At 43.0% G+C, this 27,079-nt stretch overlaps 1 protein-coding gene across 1 annotated transcript in view; it reads left to right on the forward strand.

The window, feature by feature from the left end:
* The window catches only part of nlrc5 (NLR family, CARD domain containing 5), a 45,283-nt gene that overhangs the window by 3,624 nt on the left and 14,580 nt on the right, over positions 1 to 27,079 (forward strand). The window contains exons 4-32 of the mRNA XM_063196878.1: positions 415 to 802; positions 1,035 to 1,418; positions 1,779 to 2,860; positions 3,267 to 3,433; positions 3,865 to 4,064; positions 4,771 to 4,854; positions 5,770 to 5,853; positions 6,423 to 6,506; positions 7,050 to 7,139; positions 7,371 to 7,439; positions 7,732 to 7,785; positions 7,996 to 8,079; positions 8,354 to 8,437; positions 11,016 to 11,105; positions 11,463 to 11,510; positions 11,670 to 11,768; positions 12,544 to 12,627; positions 12,985 to 13,068; positions 14,554 to 14,643; positions 16,902 to 16,961; positions 17,387 to 17,470; positions 18,072 to 18,155; positions 18,533 to 18,619; positions 19,097 to 19,162; positions 20,353 to 20,436; positions 21,204 to 21,284; positions 21,535 to 21,618; positions 22,151 to 22,237; positions 27,006 to 27,065. Of these exons, the coding sequence (XP_063052948.1) occupies positions 415 to 802; positions 1,035 to 1,418; positions 1,779 to 2,860; positions 3,267 to 3,433; positions 3,865 to 4,064; positions 4,771 to 4,854; positions 5,770 to 5,853; positions 6,423 to 6,506; positions 7,050 to 7,139; positions 7,371 to 7,439; positions 7,732 to 7,785; positions 7,996 to 8,079; positions 8,354 to 8,437; positions 11,016 to 11,105; positions 11,463 to 11,510; positions 11,670 to 11,768; positions 12,544 to 12,627; positions 12,985 to 13,068; positions 14,554 to 14,643; positions 16,902 to 16,961; positions 17,387 to 17,470; positions 18,072 to 18,155; positions 18,533 to 18,619; positions 19,097 to 19,162; positions 20,353 to 20,436; positions 21,204 to 21,284; positions 21,535 to 21,618; positions 22,151 to 22,237; positions 27,006 to 27,065 (4,126 nt within the window). The remainder of the gene's footprint in view (positions 1 to 414; positions 803 to 1,034; positions 1,419 to 1,778; positions 2,861 to 3,266; positions 3,434 to 3,864; positions 4,065 to 4,770; positions 4,855 to 5,769; positions 5,854 to 6,422; positions 6,507 to 7,049; positions 7,140 to 7,370; positions 7,440 to 7,731; positions 7,786 to 7,995; positions 8,080 to 8,353; positions 8,438 to 11,015; positions 11,106 to 11,462; positions 11,511 to 11,669; positions 11,769 to 12,543; positions 12,628 to 12,984; positions 13,069 to 14,553; positions 14,644 to 16,901; positions 16,962 to 17,386; positions 17,471 to 18,071; positions 18,156 to 18,532; positions 18,620 to 19,096; positions 19,163 to 20,352; positions 20,437 to 21,203; positions 21,285 to 21,534; positions 21,619 to 22,150; positions 22,238 to 27,005; positions 27,066 to 27,079) is intronic.

A 27,079-nucleotide genomic window follows, 5' to 3' on the forward strand; every position in this document is an offset into this window, starting at 1 on the left:
TCCATTGGTATTTTGGGAGAAAAACATGGCATTATAAGTATTTCAGGAACTTTTCCACCTAACATTTATGTATTGCAGTATATTGAATATATTTTTTAAAGTATAAAGCTACATAAAGTATAAAGCTATATACACCAAGTACTGTATTTTGGGTACTGAATTTGGGCTAACAACATACAATATGGAATAGTTAAATAAAAATGCGTCTGTTCCGGCCCTGCCGTGGCCAACCGGTAGGGCACTCGTCTGCCATGCGGCTGACCCGGGTTCAATTCCCAGCCTGGGTAATTTGCCGGCCCTTCCCCGTCTCTCTCTCCCCACTCGCTTCCTGTCACCACCTTCACTGTCCTATTATAAATAAAAAGTCAAAACGACCAAAAAATATCTTAAAAGAAAAAAATGCTTCTGTTCCAGACCACATACAGAGCTACACTGATGCCACCAAGTCATTCCTGCTGCAGAAGCACCAGCGGGTTACGAAGAACGTGGCCAGAGAGGTGCGTCTGGACGAGACCTGGGTCAGCCTGCGCCGCAAGGTCATCCCTCGAGGACGAGACCGGGCAGCTCGACCTCAAGCCACAACCACCTCCTCTTCTTCCACCTCCTCCTCCTCTACCTCCTCCTCCTCCACCTCCTCTCCCTCCACCTCCACCACCCCCTCCTCCGCCTCGTCCGAGCTCCAGGATGTGGAGGAGGCCGGTGTGGAGGACCGTGTGGCAGTGACCTCTCTGCTGAGGTGCCCCAGCCAGGCCACAGTGCTGCTGGGGGCGGCCGGCTCGGGCAAGACCCTGCTCATGTACAGGTATGTAGAGGAGTGTATACTGGAGTGTACGTATATGAATAGATATGTGTATTGTATGTGATTGTCTGAGGTGTTTATGTGTCTATGTGTGAAAATGGTGTCTACGTGTATATGTATAGCAAATGAGATGTGTACTACAAGATCTAACCTTATGGAACTGAACAGTGTGATGTGAAAACAAATATCCCTATGGGTCAATAAAGAATCTAATCCAAATCTAAATCATGTACAGCCTGGCGCAGCGCTGGGCTCAGGGCGCCTACCCGGACCTCATGCTGCTCTTCCTGCTCGAGTTCCGCCAGCTCAACTCCATCGACCAGCCCGACGTCTCGCTCCGAGACCTGCTCTTCCGCTTCTTACTGCCAGCCACCGATGACGAGCAAGCGGCAGCCGTGCTCGAGTACATCCTCCGCAACCCGGAGAAGGTGTGCTTCATATTTGACGGTTACGACGAGTTCCGGGGGAAGTTCACCAGCGCCAACAACCCCCGGGGTGGTGGTGCACTTCTGCGGGGCGGCGCCTTCGACCCGTGCCGCCCCCTCCCCATGGCGGAGCTCCTGGCGGGGCTGTGCAGGCAGAGGATCCTGCCCCAGTGCACCCTACTGGTCACCTGCAGGTAGGGCTGGGCGATATGACGATATTAAATCGTGAATCGTGATATCGAGTACAAGACCGTTCCGAACCTGCCAAAGTGGAGAAATCATATACTTTGTAGATCGTCTTGCAGGGGGGATGTTTACTATCAGTATCAGAGTGATGTTTACTTACTTCTGTTGTTGTCTTCTCTTTTATTCTTATAATTATTGTATTCCAATTGTGCACTTTATGAGAGTGTAATCAGTGTGCTAACATTTTATTAACTGCAAATTAAAAAAAAATTCAGTGTAATATCGTGATAAAAAAAATCGAAATCGAGATTTCATGTTAAAAAATCGTGATATGACATTTTTGCCATATCGCCCACCCCGACCTGCAGGCCACGGGACGTCGCCGACCTCGTGGACGTGGCGCGGTGTCGCGTCGGGGAGCTGCTGGGCTTCGACAAGGACGCCATACGGGAGTATGCGCGGCACTACTTCCGCGGCCGGCGGCGAGGAGGGGGAGACGGAGACGAGAGCCTGGCGGAGGAGGCCATACGTCACCTGACCTCCAGCCGGCACCTGTTGGCCATGTGTCACGTGCCTGCTCTCTGCCACATCTGCTGCGTCTGCTTGGAGCATTTGTTTTCCCAGGAGAGGGGTAGTGGTCCTGGGGGCGGCGGTGTGACAACGACAGGGCCAAAGACACAGAAAGAGACAACAACGGGGACAATAACTGGGAGAACGACAGGGACGGACACAATAACAAAGAAAATGACTGGGAGAGAGCCTGTGCAGCTTCCCTCCACCCTCACGCAGGTCTACTTCCAGATCCTCGCTGCTTTCCTCAGCCGACGGCGCACATTGTCAAACGGCATGGAGGACGAGGACGTCAGGCGGACAGGTGACGTCACGCACAATAACGTGCCACAGGTACACTCTCACAACAGGAATGACTCCATGCAGCAGACAGGCACAAACACACACAATGCCGCAGCACACACAACACACACACCTCTTCACAAGACCGCAACACAAACACGCAACACCACACACACACGGGACGTCGGCGTGCTGGCTGAGCTGGCGAGTCGTATCCAGGAGCTGGGTCGACTGGCGCTGAGCGGCCTGGACGAGAGCCGCATCGTGTTCCCATCGGAGCGCCTCCGACCGGATCTGGCCCACTTCGGCACCGCCACGGGCCTGCTTTGCCCCGTCGACGTGATGCTGGGCGACGGGTCGAGCCGGCCGGGCGTGTCCTTCATGCACCTGACCATGCAGGAGTTCCTGGCCGCGCTGCACCTGGTGACCAGCCCCGAGGTCCCCGAGAGCCGCTTCAAGTCCAAGCTGACCCTCAGGACCCGCTGGACGGCCAAGAACGAGCCCAAGAGCGTCTTCACCGACTCGCTGCAGCTGTACCTGTGCGGCCTGCTGGCATCCGACTGCACAGCACACCTGCTCCAGCTGGCAGGAGGAGAAGGTGAGGTTGGGGGGTGGAGGTGGAGGAGGTTTGGGTGGGGGTGGTGCTGGGCTGCTATATGACGATGATGGAAATGTGTGTATCGTGACCTTTCTGCTCATTTCTATCGTGATAAACTGATTTTATCCGTTATTACTGCTAATATACAATTTGATATAATTTGATATAATTTGGTGTTGTCACTACATATGTACAGTGTATGCTCTAAGTTCATACAATTGTAAAAAGAATAATATTAATTTTACAGAAATGTGGTTTTGCAACAGAACACATTAAAGAGAAAGTAAAGAGAATAACTGCAAACATACAGTACGTAATTGTGGTATATTGTGATATGTATCATATGTGTATCATATATAAGTAATCCATATCGTGATGTTTGTGTTTTTTTTCTCTATCGTACTAGGTGGGGGTGTGGGTGGTGCCAAGCCACACCAGGTGGTCCAAAAGCGCCGGGCCCAGGTGGTGAAGGTGTTGGAGAGCTTTGCGGCCAGCGCCAACCTGAGCGGGCCCAAGCTGGTGGAGCTGTGCCGCTGTACCCACGAGGCCCAGGATGCCCGACTGGCAGCAAAGGTGGCACTTAACTCTTGCAGCTTGTGTGTTTGTGTGTGTGTGTGTGGTGTGTGTTTTGCGAGAGAGAGATAATTGTCAGTGGCTACGCTTACATGAGACATTTAATTCAGAATTAACTCACTTTAATTCTGAATAAAGCTTAATTCCGCTTTGAAAACATCATGCTTTGCTTAATTCCTCTTTGAAAACACTTTTGGAATTAATTTGGAATTAAATGAAACATCAAAGTAAATTTATCGGAACTATTTAATTCGGAATTATTAATTTGGTATTAAGAACGTCATGTAAATGCAGTGAATGTCATATTTAGTTTAACTGCACATTGGAGACGCAATGGTCAAACGCAATATCAAACATCTGTGCTAACCCTGTTACATAGATTTTTCACAATAAAGTACACTTGACTTGACTTGATTTGACTTGACTTGAAGGTGGGCTCGCGGCAGAGCTTCGAGCTGCGGAACATCCGGCTGACCCCCGTTGACCTCGAGGCGCTGGCGTACGTGGTGACGGCCGCGGCGGAGCGGGAAGAGGGGACAGAGCAGGGGGCGGTGCTGGATTTCGGAGGGTGCTCCATGGAGACGGAATGCCTGACAATGCTGCACGGCTGCAGGAACGTGGAGGCGCTCGTGTGAGTTTGCTCAACTCAATATGTGTGTGTGTGTGTGTGTGTGTGTGTGTGTGTGTGTGTGGGTGCTGGAATGTAGAGGAACTCGCATGGGATGGTCAATTTGTTAACTTGTAGGAAATTCGTCTGTGCGTGGGTGTGGGTTGGTGTATTTGTACGTGTGTGTGTCTGTTTGTGTGTGTGCAGGTGTGGGTGTAGGTGTTTGTGTGCAGGTGTGGGTGTGTGTTGTAGAGTTGTTGAGGTCTCCAATAGATGCAGATGAGAGCAGATGGTGAATGACTGCCTTTTACAAGCGCAGTTAATGATTATTTATATTGATAATTAACATTTTACCGATTTATTGATTGGCTGTTTGTGAGAAAATGGATGAAAGACCAAAGATCAGAATAAATGTTTTGGTTTTTATTGCCCCAGAGATTAGCCTTGTATTGTTATAGGAGTTAGAAAAGAGCATTGTTAAATTAGCTTTCACAAAATTATCATATTAAATTAAAATGAAATCAGATTCTCATTCCCTCTTGAGAGTGTGACCGTGTTTGAGCAGCATATCAAAGCAATATTTGCATTATGTTAACAAGTCTAATCTTGTCTTATCTTTGTATGTAATTCTTTTGTAATGACATTTTTAATTAAATGATTTGTATTGTTATTCCTGGGGACTCCAGGAAGTCTGTTCGTGATACGTGTCTTTTTTGTGTTTCTTTTTTAGTTTTCGCAGCCGCAAATATAATGATGAATTTGCAGAGGCATTGTCGGCTGTCATCCCAACAATTCAACCCCTGACGCGACTGCAGTGAGTGCCCATGTCTATTGCAAAGTTAATTTTTTTTTAGACAAAATAAAAATTAACAACAAAGGTGTTCCCTGTTGTGATAATTATTTGTCCTGTGTCAAACTGCTTGAATGATGAATGTGTTATAACATATGGATTAATGTCTTAATCATGTGGCAAAATGATATTGTTCTGGATGACTTGTAACATATACGTTAATTGAACCCCTTTTTGCAGAGTAACCTTTCTGTCACCAATATTTTAATGACCAAGTCTTAATCTGTTATTTAAAGGGACACTGTGTGAGATTTTTAGTTGTTTATTTCCAGAATTCATGCTGCCCATTCACTAATATTACGTTTTTCATGAATACTTACCACCAGCATCACATTCTGTATTCATTATGACTGGAAAAATTGCACTTTTCATACATGAAAAGGGGGATCTTCTCCATGGTCCGCCATTTTGAATTTCCAAAAATAGCCATTTTTAGCTGCAAAAATGACTGTACTTGTACCATACTAGAAAATATGTGTTTATTAATTAGTAAACTTTCATGTGAAGATCGAATTTGGCAATAGGCAGCCCAGTTTCAATGAGCAGCATAGTTGCAGTACCTTTTTTGACCATTTCCTGCACAGTGTCCCAGTTTAAGGCTCTCTGTAATGTCATACCAGTGTTGTTCTGATGTAGTTGAGTATTTTCAGAAAATAGTGAATAGGCCCGCCGGCGACCCCATCTGTAAAAATAGGCTACGGCTCTCTGTAAAGTCATAGCGATGTTGTTGTGATGTAGTTGAGGGCCAGTCTTTTCAGCAAAGAGCGAATGGGCCCGCCGGTGGGTCCATCTGCGCAAAGAGGCTACTGCCTTAAAAAGATTCAAAACTGTGTTTACATTGGTGCCCCATATTACATCTTTTTTGTTCCTTTTTTTCAGATTCACCAATTCCAAGCTATCAGATGCTGGAGCTACTGAGCTGGTACTGGCCTTGGCCAAGTGCCCACTGCTGGAACATGTTGAGTAGGTCCTGTAATACATCATTTGCATGAGTACACACACACCCCTCACACACAGTTACAGTAAACCACAGTGTGTAAACCCTCAGTACTTTCCATTTGGCACTCAGGTGTTCTGGTTGGTTTAATAGGGACTTTTCTAGTTTCTTTGTTTTCTTTTTCTTTCTTCTTGGATGATTTTTACTTTATTACTTTATTGACTTGATTTTGTAGTGTGAGAAAAGACATTTAAGGGACACAATTCAGTCTTTGTTTCAGTCCCTTTCAGTTCATTCAGTCACATCAAATGAAAGATCACTGAATACATGTAGAATACATGTATATATAGTATGAACTAATGTAGGGATGAGAGGCTATAGTGGTTTGATGAACTTTTACAGTTGAATTTCTAGCACTGTGTGGATTATAATATGTTCATGGGAGTCGTAGCTACGTACATGCTATTGTCTTATGTTGTACTATTCTCTATATTATTGCTGTTATATTATGTGCCATGTTGTGCTTTTCTCTATATTATTCTCTATGTTATTGCTATTGCTATTACATTATGTGCTATTTTGTGCTTTTCTCTAGCCTCAGCAACAACCTCATGACAGACAGCTGCTTAAAGGGGATCCTGGACTCTTTCCCCAAACTCCCAAGCCTGACAACACTCCTGTAAGGTTCCCCTTCGTTTATGTTCATGAACTTCAGATGTTGTTTTATGTGCCTCTTAGTGCAGATAGGCCCACTGGCCCAGCCAGTTCACTCTTTACTGAAAGCACTCGACTACATTATAACAACATTGCTATGACAGTACAGCAGGGGCGTAGCAGCAAATTGTGGGCCCTATGTATCTACATTTATCAGACACTATGTGGGCCCCCTATATGCATGGGGCCCTCGTGACTCAGTCACACTTTACCCCCCTGTACAACACCCCTGCATTAAGTAACTGATTAAGACTTGGTCATTACAATTTCGGTGCCAATTAGCTTACAACATAGGCTCTGCGCCAACACTACATATAGTTTTTACCTTGGACATTTTTTATCATGAAACATCTTGTGCTGTAGCATGATATACCTTGTATGAAACGATTACTTTGTCCTCACTTCAATTACGTACAGTACATTTATGTTCTGGTTCCTCTAAGTATCCTGTTCAAACAGGAATCATAATCAGCCCTAAGTCTCTGATCTCCGATTTCCCTCCTCACAGGCTGGGCAGGAACAGCTACACGTGGAGCGGACTGTTCGGGCTTGTCGAGAAGGCGATGAACTGCGACACTCTGCAGCGGCTGCTCATAAAGTGAGTGGAATCACAAGTGCACTCTTAGTCGGCTTGCATAGTCAAAGCATCTTTAGGTTCCCAGGCTTTTTAGAGGGGAAGCCCCTTCTGGACGTACTGTAAGAGTTAGCTTGGGAGATGTTTGAGCTCTCTCAGTGTTTTTATAAATTTATGATTAGACTTTTAGATTTTAGATTCATGATTTGACTGTTACTGTAATAATAAAAACTGTAATTTTTTGTCACATTACAGGGGAGCCGGAGCAATGGAGAGGTCAGAAGAAGTGCAGGAATTTAACCTCCATTTTATCAGCAAGCACAGGTTGGTAGAAACACAATAAAATGTTGGCCTCCCTCAAACACCAACAAGGAAGTTAGTGCACCATATTTAGATAAGTTTATCGTGTTTTATAGTAAATTGTGGAAATCTTATCCCAGTGTTCAATGTCCACCATTGTTAGAGCCTTTATATATTATGTACAACATCTTAAGGACAGATTGTGTGTGTGTGTGTGTGTGTGTGTGTGTGTGTGTGTGTGTGTGTGTGTGTGTGTGTGTGTGTGTGTGTGTGTGTGTGTGTGTGTGTGTGTGTGTGTGTGTGTGTGTTTGTCTAGTGTGAACAACCTGAACAATCTTGACCAAGAGGAGGAGGCTGCAAAAACACTTCAGTATGTGTAATAGTATTATATAATATTAATAATATATAATAATATTAGTATGAATTTATAACAATTCACAATAACACTGACATCTTACCACACAATATGCACATTCTTGTCTATATAACTTACAGAGTTTTGAATGAGACAAGTCTTGCATGTCATTTTTTGAAGTGTAATAATTAGTAACTTCCTCTACCGATTGTGTTTTCCCTTCAGATGGACAAATTATAGTCTCAGTGAGACTCAGCTGAAAGCTTGGTGTGGAGTCCTGAAACGCTGCCTCGGTCTCAACAAGCTGGAGTAAGCAATAACAGCACATTATTATTATTATTATATGTTATAATTACGATTATTTATTATTCACCGTTTGGTGAATACTACAGTAAGACAAAACTGGGTTAAACTTCAGACATTTATTATACATATGCATGCACATGTATAAGACCGTTCACTCATTGCATAATAATAATCACAAAATGAAAAGATACATCCTTTAAGGGCTATAAAATTGTTATGACCGTTGTTTGTCATTTCTAAATGTATAAGTGTGAATCGACTCTGTTTCCTGCTACAGTGTGTCCAGCAACGCACTGCGGAATAAAGGAGTGAAGGAACTGCTGGGACTGCTGCCATCCCTTGGCTCCTTACAGGAAGTGATGTAAGAGAAACCAGGATGGTTCCAACCAGAGATTCCAGAGTGCTCTAGACTGGTGCTGACACAGACAACATACAGGGGAAAACCTATCCTATTTCCCTTTAATGGTCAATATCTTAATTAACATTCCATTTAGGGCTAAAATAAAACACTGTAGTGAAAGGGGACTCTGACACGACGTGCTAATATGCCATACTATAAACCTTTTTAAAAAGGAAAAAGGAAGAAGAAGAAAGAAAACACTGTTGTGGATTGCTGCAATTTAGTGCCACGTTACAGCAGTAGTGACTGTAGGCCTACTGGTGAAATTGGCTTTGTAGTTGATAATCACAGTAGTGACGATAGCAAGTCCATTGCCCATTATTCCCTGTGGTCACCTCAGTGATTCAAGAGTCAGTTTTGTCTCTCATGCTTATCAAGATCTCTAATTATCTTCCTTTAGTATTGAAATAGTCTTAACTGCTCTTACCATCCCCACCACTCAAGATCTTGGCGCAGCCACACACAGGCACAAGATATGGGGCATATAAGTGATAAGAACTGGTAAACTGTATTGTTGAAGCGTCTTAATGCAGATAAGCCCGTCGACACGCCTATTCAATATTTGCTGAAAAAACTCAACTACTCCTTAACAACTTTGCTACGAAATTATCGAAGCTCTTATGTAACAGACCTTAAGACTTGGTCATTATAGTTTTGGTAACAGCCTTGTAATAGGGGCCCTGCACAAACATTCAGTATGTCAGCACTTTCCCAGCAGGTACAGTAAACCAGTGAGTGGGCAATTTATTAGCAAGAGTCCAGTGCCATATATCCCAACCAGTTTTTCCAGTTTGCCATATACAATATTCAACACAGTTTTACCTGTCAAATTCAGCCAAGCGATCACTCAACCAGACAATCACCTTGTTGAATTGAACAGGTCAGACCATCTCATGACAGTCTCTGTGTACAGAACGAAGCACTTTCAGGAAGGTGCAATCAGTGTTAATTTTGTCGACTAGACTAAGACTAAATATATTAGTCGACTAACCCTTTGAGAGTTTAATCGACTAAATTCTGACTAACAAAAATGATCTGTGAAAGACTAAAACGAGACTAAAATGTTGAGGACTTTTAGTCGACTAAATAATGACTAAACAAAAATGACTTGTGAAAGACTAAAAGCGACTAAGACTAAGAACTAACTTTTAGTTGACTAAATTCTGACTAACAAAAATGATTTGTGAAAGACTAAAAATGATTGAGACTTTTTTGGGGGCTCAGACATAAATTGGTACAACCACAACTAAAGCCTATAAATTAATTGTTAATTGGTAATCAACCTTTAAAGGGACACTATGGGATTAAAAAAAAAAAATACAGCTGAATCCATCCACCGACACTTATTTGAGTCATTAAATGAATGCTCTGGACCACTTTCGCACCCCACTGTCAGAAAATCCTGAATGTAACTTTTAGCAGACTGACCCTAAGGAATATTGGGGGAGAAGCTTCTCAAACAAAACAAAAAATCCCTTTATGAATACATAGCACCAGCGACATATTCACATTTGTATGCACTATTGACTGCTGGCACAGTGGGATTAAAAACATTCTCACCGAAAGCTTAGCTGGGTTAGATTTAGAGACAGGCATGACATTGGCACATAATTCTACATAGTGTCCTTTTAAGACACAGTGTTATAAATTTGCTATTACCAGAATGGCAATAACCAAGTCCTAGTGCATTACTAAAGGCCCTGTGTTTTATTGTATTGTGACTTAAACTAAAGACTAAAATGCTTAGACTAAAACTAGACACAAATGTTGAGGACTTTTAGTCGACTAAATAATGACTAAACAAAAATTATTTGTGAAAGACTAAAACTAGACAAAAATGTTGAGGACTTTTAGTCGACTAAATAATAAGTAAAAAAAAATGATTTTTGAAAGACTAAAAGCAACCAAGACTAAGAATGGATTTTGACACAAGACTAAGACTAAGACTAAATAGAAAAATGGATGACAAAATTAACACTGGGTGCAATGTCACATTTCTGAGAAACATAAGAGTTGTGATGGGATGATAGGTAGGCAGGTTTGCTAGGCATCGGTCCGGCACATCATCATGTTGTCAGTCCAGTGTGACAGCTTTGTGAGGCTGTTTTGTCATTACTCATCACGCTTGAGCAGTATTTTGGTGGAAAGAAAAAAAACCCTTCATACCTTGGTGTTGTGATCACAGTACACATTCTGAATTAGCTAGCGTCACATGATTGCTGGGAAATGTCCTCTACAGTAAAAGCAGTATCATGTACTGTATTCCATATACATTTTTTAAATATTTTTAAATATTCTAAAACTATGCCATATATTTACATGTCTGATGTAAGATGCTAATTTAATGCTACAGATGCTAAATTTATCTTGACTATCACTGACCATGCTTAGGCTACTGACCTACTGTAACTAATCTATGTTTAGCATTCCCATTTAGTTTTTTTGCTAAGTAATATAAAATATATTATTATCATCAAGGAAATGTTGCTGAATTGTTTAACACAAAGCCTAATGTCTACGTTATTATTGTGTGTGCCAGTCTGAGTGAGAACGGGGTGGACCTGGATGGTATGGTGCTCATCGCTGATCTACTCTATACCTGTCCTCATCTCGTCGAAGTGGATGCTAGGTAGGCTACTGCTGCTAACACTGCTGCTAATTCATGGGTTCTAAATGTTTCTTTTCTCCTGGCTGCGCGACACTAGCTGCGCACAACCTCTGATTGTTGGAAACCGCTGTCGGTCAAACAATTAGCTCACATGGTTCGCTGCCAGTGTCTTGCCCCTCCTCTCAACATCGTGTTTATCAACGCGGTGAACCCATGTATGCCATACAGATTACATTACCTTACATTACATTACATTACATTACATTTAGCAGACGCTTTTGACCAAAGCGGCTTACAAGGAGGAGAGCTACATATACACATACATTAATATCATATGTTTGTATTTGTGTTTTGTTTGTCTATTTACCATTTAAACAGCCACTGTGGAGACCAAAAACTTATCTTGACGTTTCTTCCAAGTAAAAGGTAAAGGCACAACCTTCATGCTAACAGACCTAGCAACTAAGCTTGTAATTAAGGAGTAAAAGCTTGTAATTAGTTTGTAATTCAGGAGTTACAGACTGCAAATAAGATGCTGTTGTTACAAAGAATTGTTGTTGTTACAAACCATTGTCGTTGTCACAGGAAACAAACTACAGCTCCCAGACAGACCAGGTCCCAAAGGAGAAGCTGTGACTCCACCTACGTAGAGCAGGACACACATCACCTGAGGAAGACCTTCAGGTGGGTCTAAAAAAGAACGATCAATCAATCAATCAATCAATCAACCAACCAATCAATCAATCAATCAATCAATCGGTATTACACAAGTTTATGCCATATTAACAGAACAATTGAACATTAATGGCTCACTTGTGTTTCTTTCAAAATATCTTGAATAGAACGTGACATTGACCCACTCCAGTGATAGTAGGCTAGGCCTACTACATATTCACAGGAGGTGAGGCAGTATCCTTTTATTGGTGCACTGTGTATTGCGAATGGCCAAAAGGTGTAATGCACATGAGAAGGTGCATGGTAAGCGTTGTGGTACGTGAATGCCGTGGGCAGAATGAGTTACCAACAGCTTTAGGATGGTGGCCAGAGTAGGTATTGCAACTATTGCAACTATGCTGCCTTTTGCCAAATGTGATCTCTAAATAATACACAGATATTTACTACTATGATTGAAGTACGCTAAGTTTTGCTGCTAAAAAAATCTCAAATTCAAAATGACAGACATGGAGAAGATCTACCTTTTCTTGTATGAAAAATACAATTTCAGTCATATTGAATAGGCCCTACTTAGAATTTAATGGTGATAAGTATTTGTGTATGTGCAGCATGGATTCTGGATAGAAACTGCTTAAATTATTACACAGTGCACCTTTAAGGGTAGAGTAGGGAGATCCCAGTGATATTTATATTTTTATCCTGTTTGAACTTCATTTGTCACTGGACGCCTGCACATATGTCTTCATCAATCTTGAATCTGGGCAATCTCTTCTCTTCCCTGCAGTCTGACTCACAGCGAGATACAGACATCCAGCATGGAGCGCCTATGCAAGACACTGGGGAAGGTTCCAGGCATGCTGGACTTAGAGTGAGTCTCTTCATCTCTTCGCAAAGGCAAGACAAAACCATAGACAGCAAAATGAGCAAACAAGGGAAGGGGAAGTTATTTATCAAGCACATGACATGGCAATTCATTGTGTTTTGCACAAAAACATCCAAGGGGTGGAAATATATTGACTTTTCGAGGAGAACTGAGGTACAGACTGTTGGGGCTGTGTAACAATATAGATATTGTACTTTGTACTGTTGTAGAGTAATGTATTTTTTGTAACATTTTGCACATCAGTATACGTTGCCAAACTGCCGAAGCCTTTATTGCTTGTCATTTTTTCATACTATAGTATAATTCTGTTCCGGAAAATGCTATGTATGGTTCTTTTGTCAGCTTCTCCTGTGGGATCTTTGAAGATGCCACCATTGATGTGCTGGTGAGGAATCTGCCCTGTATGACGGCTCTCCAGCTGCTGAGGTAAGAAGAACCTGCTGTTGTAGTGTTTCTCAACGGGGGCTCTATTTTGTAATACTAAAGGGAGGCATTTGCAGGCTTATGATGAGGTCAAGGAGGCATTAGGTGGTTTATGATGAGGTCAAGGGGGTGTTCATTCAAAAGATTGAAAACCACTGTGCTGTAGGCACTCGTTTATTACCGCTCTGAGCACTAGTCACTGTGAAGAATAGAACAGAATGGAATAGTTCAGGTTTGTCAGGTGCCATCTTTTCAAGACCCTGTATATGTGATACAAGGAGTATGTGTGTGTGAGAGAGAGAGAAAGAGAGAGAGCATTTCCTACACTCACTCTTTGTCTTCCTATCCCAGGCCCCAATGACACCAAGGCAATAAAGTACTGTGTATGTAGTATATTTGCATGAGCACAATTTGAATAATTTATGAAGTTCATTATACTGAACTTTCATAGGTTTTCTTGTTTGGGGATGTTTAAAATAATGGATACACTTTCACAAGTTAACTTACTGAAGCCAAAATATTACAAGAGGAGTTTCAAAGGGAGGTCTTGAACAATGGATGACAATAGGCAGCCATCATGCCTCTGTACTAGTCTAGAAATGGCATTAAGTACAGTTGATAATAATACCGTTTAAGATTTTGCATTTTTTTGTTCTCATCTGCAGCGTGCTACTGCCATTTTGTTTTTATTTTCAAGACATTTTCTGACACAAAATAAGTGGATTTTGCATGTACAAGTAGGAAGAAAAACATTTTGAGTCCTACTTGAAGTAAAACTGTCAGTTGCTGTTGAAGCGCTTGTGTTGTGGCCTAGTGGTTAAGGAGATCGGCTTTAGATCAGAGGATTGCAGGTTCAAATCATTGAGAGTAAATAGAATGGAGGCCAAAATTCTATTTCATTGTTGAAGCCAAGTTGGAGCCAAGGTTGGACCCAAAAAGACCAAAAAATGGCCAAATCTCATTCATTCCTATGAGAGACATAAAACCCTGTATCTCCCTTAAATGCCACTCCAGGGGGATCATTTTTCGCTCAACTAGTAGGTCCCCTTGCTCTCCAACTTACCAGGGTGGTGATTTTTTGTGGTGATGTTTTATTTTAGAGAGATATTAAAAGTTAAATTGACCAATGAGCATCAGAACATGGTTTGATTGACCGTTAGAAGTCTTGTTGTTGTCCAATCAGCACCTGCGTTTGGCGTTGCTAAGGTGGAATGTAAGTTGGAATGTTCCCAAATCTGGCTTCAAAGCGTTGAATGGCAAATAGCGTTGATTTGGCGTCCATTCTATTTACTGTCAATGGTTCAAATCCCACCCTTACCATTCCCCACCACACTCCATGGCTGAGGTGCCCTTGAGCAAGGCACCTAACCCCACACTGCTCCAGGGACTGTAATCAATGCCCTGCACCTAAATAAATGTGAGTCGCCTTGGATAAATAAGCATCAGCTAAATGTAATGTAATGTTGTCTTCCACCCATGTCCCTCTAGGCTTAGCCATGTCCAGATGTCCACGGAGGGGGCCCTGTCACTGGTCCGCTGCCTGGCCGACTGCCCTCGAGTCCAGGCTCTGGAGCTCAGGTAACCACCTCAACCGCAGAGTGCATTACTTGTCTGCTATCCGAACACTGTGTCATCAATTAACCCTTTCTTATTATATGGTTGTGACGTCATCTGTCGAATGCTCCATTCATTTCAACGGGGCTCCCCAACGTTCGGACGTCTGTTATTTTTCGATAACGGACGGGTTGGGCTATAACAGACCGCTGTCAATGGCAACAAGACTTTTCACTGCTAAAGCGACTTTTCAACAAGACTCTAATCAGCTGCTGTGATAGACAGCACCCGTTGTCCTGGCTACCGCTGTCAATGGCAACAAGACGTTCACTGCTAAAGCCACTGGCTTGTATACAAGTCAGTGGCTAAAGCGAATGTTTCATATCACTCCGCAGGGGTCCGGTCTTTTGTCACTCTAATCAGCTGCTGTGATAGACAACACCTGTTGTCCTGGCTACCTAGCTGTTGCCTAGCGGTGTTCCACAACGGCACTGTTTTGTTTTGCGCAGCAACAATCTTAACATTAAATAGGTCTAAAGAAATGTCCCCGCCATGTGTGAATCATTTAAGTATATCCATATAATAAGCGGGTTAACTTTCGGCGAGTCGGTCGCTTTGTGGAATAGCAGCACTTCAGAGAGAACAAGACCCCTCCGCTCCGCGTCGGGGTCTAAAGATTCTCTCTGTCGTGCTGCTATTCCACGGTAGCGACCTTCTCGCCGAACGTTAACCCTTTCATAATCACCCCAGTTTAGATTTCTACTTCCTTTGATAACTACAGTGAACTTGCACACCAACTTTCTTCAACCGTTGTCATCAAAAGATGATCCTGCTGAGCTGTTTAAGTCTGTGGTCCACATCTCTGTGAGACGCTTGGAGATTCATCTGTCCTCAAGTTTTGAACCATTTTAGATACAGTGTTTTGACTGATAAGTAAAGCTTTGCTGGTCTTCCAATAGCATCGGCTTTGTCCCCTCCATGTGTGTTGCTAGCTCAAGCTTGAGGGTTTTCAGGTCAGATGTTAGAGACCATAGTGTATGGTGTTGGGGGTTCAGGGTCCCCTCAGAAAATTTGAAAATACAGTTGGTAGAAGTTAGCCTGGTTCTCACTGACGGTGCATGTGTGTAGCTCTGAAGCCCCCTGGTGGAGAACTACACAAACTTCCATCTGGTAGCGCTGCTATTACTGTAACATGCTCTTCTCGAGTAGAACATAAACAGAGTATTTATTGCTAAAATATCAACGGCAGCTCGCATTGATGAATCACAGTACAGATTATATACTATATTGACTCTTTAGAGATGAACAGAAAACGTTTTTAGAGGAATTTGTTGGTGGTGAGTAGCAATAAATGCACCATTTATTTTCTGACTCAAGAACAGCATGCTAACTGCTGTGCTACCAGACGGTAGTTTGTGTACACAAACGCACCATCTATGACAACCAGGCTAGGTAGAAGTGTGATTTTAAAGCAATATGAGACAAGAAATATAGAGGCTTGACCTTCAGGGCCCCCTTGACTCTAGGGCCCCTGGCCTGGGCCTGGTAGGCCCGTGCAGTAATCTGTCCATGCACCTCCCTGCCAGATGAATTATTTATGACATTCATTTGGGACTCTCTTTTATGACTTTATTTCTGTGCATTCTTTTTAAATATTTGCTCTGTCAACTATGATTGGTGCCATGGTGACGTTACTGCACCATAGATTATTTATGGACAAACTTTGCAAACTGAAGTGCAATATACAGTAAATCCTGGGTCTACTCCAGATGTTGTTAAAGTCCAAAGTGCTTACCCTTTTTGACATCATTGAACTGAACAGTAGTTTCAATACTATTATCACCCTAGTAGCTCAGACATGTACACTGGTACACATGTCCATCCACTTTAAATGTCAGTGTACTGTGTATGATGACAATAAAGGCTTTCTATTCTATTCTATTCCATTCTACTCTATTCTATTCTATTCTATTCTATTCTATTCTATTCTATTCTATTCTATTCTATTCTTTTCTATTCTATTCTTTTCTACTCTACTCTATTCTATTCTTGCTGTTCACAGTTGCGATAGTAAAGTAGTATTATAGTTGTGATTTTCTGATGAAAATGTTTTCTGCCGGGGTGTCGTAGTAGTAAATGAGCATCATTCTCAGCCAATGGCCAATGTTGTGTTTTACCCAATAGTGGCCAAGCTTTCTTGTCTATTGAGTCTATTGAGTCTTGCTTGCTTGTAAACATGCAATGCGTTGATGATGTGTGTCATACTGATGTGTGCTTCCTAGGCCCAGGGGTGAGGCCTTCATCAAGTTCATGAAAACCAAGGCAGAGCATGCGACCTGCAGGTGAATATATCTATGTCATCTATGTCACTATATATCTCTGTCTCTCTCCCTCTCTCTCTCTCTCTCTCTCTCTCTCTCTCTCTCTCTCTCTCTCTCTCTCTCTCTCTCTCCCTTTCTCTCTCTCACACACATTTCCTTTTTCTGGTGGCCTGTAAGGCTTGGCAGGAAGTGCTTCATTTTCTTGTGGTTTCCTGAAATTTGTTGTCTGACCTCATGAATTCAATAGATGACGTCTAAATTGCATCCATGTTTCATTTTCAATTCTGCTCTTAATTTGTTTGATGGAAATTAGCTATTAGCAATACTCTGGCACAAGCCATCTTTTTACTTTTGTAAACAACGACTATTGTACATGGTCCCTGTCGAACTAAACTAAATAAACTAAACTAAACTTAACATGTCGTCCGTCTGGTTTGTGAATTCAGACTCACCCAGTACCAAATGAACTGCAGAAATATGGAGAAACTCTCTGGAATCCTGGAACACTGTGCCCGAATATCTCACCTTGAGTAAGTGTGTGTGCGCATGTGCGTGTGTGTGTGTTTGTTTGTGTGTGTGTGTGTGTGTGTGTGTGTGTGTGTGTGTGTGTGTGTGTGTGTGTGTGTGTGTGTGTGTGCGTGTGTGTGTGTGTGTGTGTGTGTGTACATGTGTGTGTGTGTGTGTGTGTGTGTGTGTGTGTGTGTGTGTGTGTGTGTGTGTGTGTGTGTGTGTGTGTTTGTTTGTGTGTGTGTGTGTGTATGTGTGTGCACGGTGCGATTTGTCAGGATACCAGAATTGGAGGATGTGTTTCAGATTTTAAGCAATATCAATGGAATTATATTCAACTGTGATTAAAATTATGTGCAAAAAGTGGCGATATCAAAACCAGCAGGGGGGACAATCCCCCCATCCCCCCCCTACAAATCGCAACCTGTGTGTGTGTGCGCGCGCGCGCGTGTGTGTGTGTGTGTGTGTGTGTGTGTGTGTGTGTGTGTGTGTGTGTGTGTGTGTGTGTGTGTGTGTGTGTGTGTGTGTGTGTGTGTGTGTGTGTGTGTGTGTGTAATAATATTTATTTGAATGCCCTTTACTATCAACATCTCCTTCTTTGTTCATCTATCTTCTTCTCTTTAGCTTGTCTGGTAACCTGCTAAAGGATGAGGGCGTGCAGGTCTTAATGGATTGGCTCCCAAAACTGCGAATCAGGAAGTCTGTCAAGTAAGTGACCAGTGTCTGAGTATACAGACAGGCTCTACTGTATGCTACTAGCTTGCCTGCCTGTCCCTGTCTGTGGCGGTGGTGGTTCAGTTGGTAGAGGAGCATTATCATTAGATGTAGCCTCACAGATATATACGTAAGTACAGTATACAGTGTAAACTGTAAAGAACGTATTTAAAATCTCATTTCAATATATGTGTAGCATGGGAGCAATTGGAACTGGGTTAATGTTATCTGGTGTTACCATACCAAATCCAAATACCAAATCATAGATTGTAACTGATATGTTAACAAGAAATAACAGCAAAAGCTGTGTTTCATATTTTGTTTCATATCATCACTTTGTGTGTGTGTGTTTTTTTTTTCCTGTGTCATAGTTTGAATACTAACGGGCTGACCCAGGCTGGAGCCCTGCACCTTGTAAGCTGTATCAGCTGTGAGACAGTTGTCGCTGTGGAAGTCAGGTGAGGTCTGAAGTGTGAAAAACGCCATTTCCTCTTGTGGCATGGGGGTGAAGCGGTAGGGCTGGTTGTGGACCTTCAGCCTCGGTTCACGTCAAATACGTGAGGCACACGTTGTAGTCTCTGACCTACTTTCGCACAAAAAATTAGAATAACCTCTCTTCCCTGCCGGAAATCAGTGGTCTTACGACGCCAATCTAATGCTTTAAAATTCACTGCTACCATATGTGAAATCCAGAGGACATGCCAAACATGTCTCTCTCTGGACTGAAGGGTCACATCATGATACAGTATTGTGATGGCCATTTCTCGATTTGATACAATGTCATTGCAGCCCTACTTAATTATGTTTAGGTTTTGGGAATTTTTTCTTAATGGACATGGGACATGGGAGCTGTTCATATCTCGATGTATCAGTGTACCTGTAGTATGTTTATGTTTTTAACTTTATTTGTACCTGCATGTGCCTTTTGGTGTTAGATTGGGACACGAGGAAAGGTCATTGATTCACTTCATACAGGAGAGTGCACAGGAGAAAAGTCTGAGGTTAGTGTGTGTGTGTGTGTGTGTGTGTGTGTGTGTGTGTGTGTGTGTGTGTGTGTGTGTGTGTGTGTTTGTGTTTGTGTTTGTTTGTTTGTTTGTGTGTCTGAATGTGCATGTGCGTGTGTGTGTGTGTCTGTGCATATGTCTGTATGTCTGTATATGTGTCTTTGTGGGTATCTGTGTATGTCTCTGTATACCTGTGTACTGTATGTGTGTGTCCGTGTATCGATGTGTGCGCATGCGTGCGTGCGTGCGTGCGTGCATACAGGTACATGCAGGAATTGTTTCTGTTCTTTTGCTACCCAGTCACACTCTGAATATAAACCACACCTTTCGCCACAGTAGTTTGTGTTCCTCTTGCATGGGAGAGCTGTGTGTGTGCGTGTGTGCGTGCGTGCGTGTGTGTGTGTGCGTGTGTGCGTGTGCGTGTGTGTGTGTGTGTGTGTGTGTGTGTGTGTGTGTGTGTGTGTGTGTGTGTGTGTGTGTGTTTGTGCTGGTATTTGTGTAGCTGTGGGTGGGGGTGTGCGTCCGTGTGTCTATGTTTGTGTGTCTGCGTGTGTGTGTCTGTGTCCATATGTACATGAAAGCCAGAGATAGTGCTGTCTCCATTTATAAAGAAAGTGAAAGTATTGCACTTTTACTCAATTAATGGAAGCACTGTGTTGGCTCAGTCAGCACTATATTTCATCTCCTTATCTTCTCCTCTCTCTCTCTCTGTCTCTCTCTGTGTTTCTCTTCCTCTCTCTCTCTGTCTCTCTCTCTCTCTCTCTTCTCCCCTCTTCCCACTACGCTCTCTCTCTCTCTCACTCTCTCTCTGTCTTTGTCTCTCTCTCACTCTCTCTTTCTCTCTCTCTTCTCCCCCCTATCCTCTCCGCTCTCTCTGTCTCTCTGTCTCTGTCTCTCTCTCTCTCTATTCCCTTCATACCTCCCTCCCTCTCTTTCTTCCCCTTCTCTCTCTCTCTCTCTCTCTCTCTCTCTCCCGCTCTTCCTTATCCTTCCCCACCACACACACACACACACACTCGCCACCTCCCACCTCTCCTATCCATATGTCATGCAGTTGTTCCTCCACCTCCTCCTCATGTAATTGTTCCTCCTTCTCCTCCTCATGTAATTGTTCCTCCTCCTCCCCCTCCTCATGCCTTTGTTCCTCCTCTTCTTCTTCCACTTCCTATTTCCTGTTCCTGCTGCAGTCTGCGAGAGTGCAACTTCACAACTGAGCATGTGCAGAAGCTGGTGGAGATCCTGCTGACCTGCCCCACGCTCGTCACACTAGAGTGAGTGAGGGGTTCAGCACACACACACACACACACACACACACACACACACACACACACACACACACACACACACACACACACACACACACACACACACACACACACACACACACACACCAAATCAGAATTAATGAAGAGCAGCCAGACATGGCAACCTGGTCCCCTGGCCAATGCTGGATGTGTGTTTGTTTGCCCAAGTGTGTGATTTGTCACGTTTTTCTGTCTGTTGGTTGGTCGGTCTCTCTGTCTGTCTCTCTCTCTCTGTCTGTCTTTCTGTCTGTCTCTCTGTCTTATTAATTTGTCAATAGGCTCATTGTTACCAAATATGGTTTATAGACTCATTTGAGGAATATGAATATTCTATACAAATTCTATTAGATTTTCTTTTGAATCCTGTGTGCACCTGTGCATCATTTGGGGGCCAGGTTTTCATCTCTGATTACGCTTGCTATTTAAGTTATCATGTATGTAGTTAACCATGAAAATGTTGTGTCTTAATTGAACCATTTTGTCCTGGAGCGACATTTATGCTGCATTCAGGTTCTTGAGATTTGAACTGTTTTATTAAAAATGTGGGTATGTCAGAGCTGATTGAACACATTCTAATGCAAAATGAGGGACCTAGATTTTAAATGCAACTCATTTTATGTTTTTATGTGCTTGAGTTAAAAACCATTGGTGTGTTAGTATTGTAATTGTGGTGACAGTATTGTGCTAATGTTGTGTTGCTTTAGGTATGTGTCTGTGATGTCTTTAACATGCAGGCTATCCTGTAAGACGCTGCTCAGTGACAGCCTGACCATACTCAGTGACCTGGCCAAACTATGCTCACTACGGAACCTTGAGTAGGTATCACACTGAGCTGCACACACACACACACACACACACACACACACACACACACACACACACACACACACACACACACACACACACACACACACACACACACACACACACACACACACACACACACACACACACACACATACACAAATACACGCAGGCACGCACAAACAAACACATACGCGCACAAAAGCTGCGTACCGGTATAACTTCATCACTGTTTTCTTTTTTCTCATCTTTGTATTCTAGAATGCGAGATAACGGACTGTGTTCCGAGGCTATCGAGACGTTTTTCCAGCTTGTGAGCCCCCATCACCTCCAGTGGAACATCAGGTCAGAGGATCAGCAGTACAGCTCACCTGGGAAACTCCCATTGTCATTGCGCCTACTTTAGGGGGAGGATGGTGGCATGTCCATACCACTTCTGAAAATATCTATATGTGTCCCCATATAGTTTTTATGGCCATGAAAAGTTGACATTGTTAGGCCTGTCCTTACCATTACCGAATTTCACTTAATGACAAAGTCATAAAATGCTTATGGCATTGACATAATATGTATTATGACACATGCATGACTGCATTATGACAATGTTACGACACTGTTATGTCATACATATGACGCCGCCGTCAAGTGAAGTGCTACCAAACAAAGTACTATCTAGCTGACAAAGACGCGATGAGGTTGAAACCGGTCAGCGTTTTTAGACTATGCCCCAGTTTACAATAAAGGGTTTTTAGCTTTAAGAACTTTATTTCTCCTTGACTCATATGCAAGAGTTGCCTAAGGTAGGCCCAGTGGCCGCCAAGTCTACTATCTAGCTGGCTCTGTTGGATCATTTAGTATTTCTGTTCCTCTCTGGCAGCATCGAGGAGGCGTGGATGAGTGATGAAGCAGTGGTCGCCTTGGTAGCAGGATGCCTAAACGTCAACTCCAACATTCAGGAGATAGAGTAGGTCCAGACCAACTTTTGCTTTTTCTAAGTTTCTATTCAAAAGTTATTTATTGTCAAGCCATTATTTTGTTGCACACTTCTCATTGTATTTCCAAGTACTCTGCTCATAAAAATCATTCTGAATCGCAGAATTTTGGTACAGAATATATAAGAAAAGAAAAACTGGTAAGGTACTGGTAAAATCAAAATTCTATAAGGGTTATGTGACTATTTTTTTTGATAATTGAGGGCTATCTCTGTCAATTTACAAACACAATGTCATGTGTCATGCCACAAAATGTCATGTTTTCAGAGTACACACCAAATATATGAAAGTGAAACTTGCCTTATAGTTCAAACACAATGTACAGTAGAGTAGAGTAGAGTAGAGTAACTTTATTAATCCCCAGGGGGAAATTCAGGTATCCAGTAGCTTACATAAATACACAAATAAACAAATGCCCACATGGACATTTCAAGACACAAATGACACAGGAATAGTCAGGGAGGGCAAAATAAAAATAACTAGAAAAGTGCTCCGAGATCACATACCTCCGCCAGGGCATGGCATAATTAGATAATGGACAAAAATAATCACTTTACCAATATGAACGACTATATTCCTGTCAGAACTTTCAAAATGACACACTCATGTCAGTTCAGTCATTTGCAAAATCTACCTGCTTTGAAAGCTTGTGATCACGCGCTGATAGAACTGTAGCCTAATTAATGAAGGGAATGTAATGATTTTGACCAACAAAACTGAAACAACTACAGAAGGGTAAGGCCTTTTTTTGCCTACGATGGTATAGCCTATGCATCATTCTCATGGGCCACTGGTTAGTCTTGGCGCTGTCGGTTGAAGCGGCATTTGCTTCCCCGCATTCCTCAAATCACTATTCACCGTTTCTATCTCGCAACTGGGCTTGATTTTCAATTTAGTGAAGGGGGTGTTTGACCAGCATTGTGAACTTACACAGCCACAAATTCTATATTTTTGGCGATGGTACCCAATTAATTCGACATTGTCAACCAAAATGATCTGCGGTGGTCACTGTCCATCTCGCAACAATTCACTTCCACTTCACACATATTTTAGGCAGCGGTAATTAATTTTACATGATTGTTTGTTAACTTCAATGAGGGTGTAGCCTAGGGCTAGGCTGCCTGCTGATGAGCAACTTTTTAGGTTGATAGCACTGGTGTGGGAGCTGGCGTCAAAGGAGACAGTCCCACCCTGTTCCTTACTGTTTAGAATGGCGCAGGCTCACCCGTGTGGAATATATGCCGGTGCTCGACCATTATGCATGCTGTCGGGCTTTCTGATCCCTGTCCATCTCGCAAACAACTTGGGGTTATCTTTAAATGTAGCGAAGGGGATGTAATGAATTTTGCCAGCATTGTAAACGTAGGCCTAGAGTCATAAATTATTTTGGCAACGGTAGCTTAATTAATTCGACAGGATTGTGAACCTAAGTCACAGTCCACAACAACATTGTGAACTTACACGATCACATAGGCCTATTCCATATTTTTTGACAACGTAATTAATTCGACAGCATTGTGAACCTAAACGATCTGCGGGGGTGGTCACTGTCCTTCTCGCACCAGCAATGATAACATAGCCTAGGCCACACATAACAAATTGAATATTTTTGGTAGCGTTGGTAATTCATTTGACAGGACTGATTACTGCTTGCGGATGAAGGCTGCCTGCAGATGAACAACTTTTTAGGTGAAATGCACTTGGTGTTGGAGCTGGCGGTGAAGGAGAGAGTCTCTCCCTGTTCCTTGCTGAGACAGGCGCAGGCACGCCTCTGCTCAGTGCTCACCGTGCGCACCTTGTGGCAGGCAGTGGAATAGCAGCGAACTAACAAACACAGACAACAAACAAACACAGACAACAAACAAACACAGAACACACACAAACCCAGGCGATCACATAACCTCCTGGCGGAGGTAAAAATAGTAAAGATAACGAATGTGAAAAAGTAATATGTAAAAAATGTTAAAAAAAATGTAAAAAGGTAATTGTGCAAAAAGACATTCTGTGAGTTGGGATATACCATGTGCAGAAAACATACTCTGTCAGTTAAGGTAGACAGTCTTAACATGACCAGTGTTGACAGATATATCTATGATATAGTATAGTATGTAGAAGTAGGCAGTGTACAGAGTATGATAGGGGTGAAAGTGTCTCACAATGTCACTGTAAAGTACAGGTAAGTGTATAGACAACCACACGCCCACGCGCACACTCACGCACACACACACACACACACACACACACACACACACACACACACACACACACACACACACACACACACACACACACACACACACACACACACACACACACACACACACACACATACACACAGGAGGTTCCCAGTAACTGGGCCAGCTCCGCCAGATCACAGTCTTTGCTTGTGGTAAGCAGGAAAATAAGTATGTCCAGTGGTAAAGAGTCAAAAGTTCCTTAAAAGTGCAGTGATTGGACAGCACACCCACACACACAACACAACACACACACACACACACACACACACACACACACACACACACACACACACACACACACACACACACACACACACACACACACACACACACACACACACACACACACACACACACACACACACACGCGCGCCAAGAGGTTTCCCGGCCTGGGCCAGCTCTGGCATCTCAGGCAGTCCAGTCCCCAATGATGATGTCCTTCTTAGTTTCCTTCTGTGTGTTGTTAAACAGCTGAATTGCCCATGGGACAAAGGACTTCCTTAGTCTGTCAGTCCTGCAGGTGAAAGCCCGGAGTCTGTGACTGAACAGACTCAGTTGGTTAGTGAAGGTGGCGTTAAGGGGGTGATGCTGATTGTCCATAATAGAGTCCAGTATGCTCAGTGTTCTGCTCTCAGCTGTTGAGGTGAGTGACTTCAGCTCCATGCCCACCACTGACCCCGCCTTCCTCACCAGTCTGTCAAGGCGTCCAGCATCTCTCTTCCTGACGCTTCCACCCCAGCATGTCACAGCATAGACGCTGGCCATGACAGACTGGTAGAACATAAGCAGAAGTCGGCTGCAGACATTGAAGGACCTCAGCCTTCTGAGGAAATAGAGCCTGCTTTGGCCTTTCCTGTAGAGTGCATCTGAGTTTGTGGACCAGTCCAGTTTATTGTCGAGGTGCACTCCCAGGTACAGTACTTGTAAGTGCAGACAGTCTCCACCTTCTCTCCCCCAATAGAGACAGGCACCAAGGGTGGGGTGGAGCGCCTGAAATCAATAACCATTTCCTTGGTTTTGGTGGTGTTCAGGTACAGCTGATTGTTTTGACACCTCTCTCCATCCCATGAAGTCGTCGACCAGTCCCCTGTACTCCTCCTTCTGACCGTCTCTGATACACCCCACAATTGCAGTGTCATCTGAAAACTTCTGCATGTGGCATGTCACAGAGTTGTAGCTGAAGTCAGTTGTATACAGAGTGAACAGCACGGGGGAAAGCACCGTTTCTTGTGGCGCTCCTGTGCTGCTCACCACTGTCTCAGTATGTATACCAGAGTATTCAAGTTCTGGTTAACCCATTGATGCCTGATGTTGTGTTGCGCAACATTGGCCCTGGCGCCTGGAGCTGCATTACGAAACATTCAGGCTCATAAGATTTGAGACAACTTCATTAAAAATCTCTGTTTGTTTGAGATGAATGAATACATTCAATGAAAGATGAGGGTCTTAGCGTTTAAATGCAACTTAGTGCATATTTTTATGTGCTTCAGAAGCTGAGATATTTAGGTTTTTATAGGCTGAGGGCAGCTTTTCTTAAAAAGAGTTCAGGCATTCAGCACCCTTTTTAGCAGCTGCCTTAGGCGTCAATGGGTTAAGTCACTCATCAGATGTGGTAAGGGGAACCTGTTGTCAGCTGACCACAGGCTTCATCTCCATACCATAGTTGAGGTAATGTATGGTTTGTAACGGAATTAGGGGCCTCAATTGACCTCACTGACTGTGCACGCATTGTTGACTCAAACACACGTGCACACAAGCAGATAGTGCAGCAGACCCTAAAGAGAGAAGACCTGCCGTCCTGAAGTGTGTATCGTTGTAAAAAATAAGAGATTCTAAAAAGTACACTTGTTACACTATTGTGAGAGGGAAAAGGCTGTTCAAGAAGCATAGGAGATGTTTGAGGTTACAAGAAATAAACGTACCGACTGGACTGAGGACACCATCAGGAATGCCCTTGTCTGTGTCGCCCACTTCATATCTGAAGTTATCGTGACCATCCATTTCTTATTTTGAAAAAAAACACTTCTTCTTCATACACTGGCTCATTTCTTTACAGATGTGCGGTACATGGACGATTCTGCTCCAACAATGCTCATGCAGACTGATTACGTCACATCTGTGTACAAACAGTAAATGGGGTCTACTCTGTAGTTTTGCAGTATGTCTGCACAAACAGGCAAACAACTTGCCAGGTGTACACAAGTGTGCTATTGGAAGAAGGCACATGACGAATAAAATAGTGAATCTTGAGTTGATCTTATTCTATATATTGAACGAAATTACGTTGCTTGGCTCACAGTAAGAAAAGACAGTAAGAAAACGCAGTATACAGTATTTACAACAAGATATACATAACCACATACATAGGAAATGCATGTTGGGAGTTTATATGATCTATGGAATATTGTATGTTTTGTAGTTTTTATGTAGTATTTCATAGAAAAGATATTTGGCTTGCACATCATTCAAAACGTACGCTAATCTGTTTTGCTTCCCTTGGTAGGGTCACCAGCAACCTCATGACTTTGTCTTTGGCAGGACACCGCGGTGTTACAAATCACAGGTAGGTGAGGATTA

The sequence above is a fragment of the Engraulis encrasicolus genome, chromosome 4 (genome assembly GCF_034702125.1).
Source record: "Engraulis encrasicolus isolate BLACKSEA-1 chromosome 4, IST_EnEncr_1.0, whole genome shotgun sequence".
NCBI classification, from domain to species: domain Eukaryota; kingdom Metazoa; phylum Chordata; class Actinopteri; order Clupeiformes; family Engraulidae; genus Engraulis; species Engraulis encrasicolus.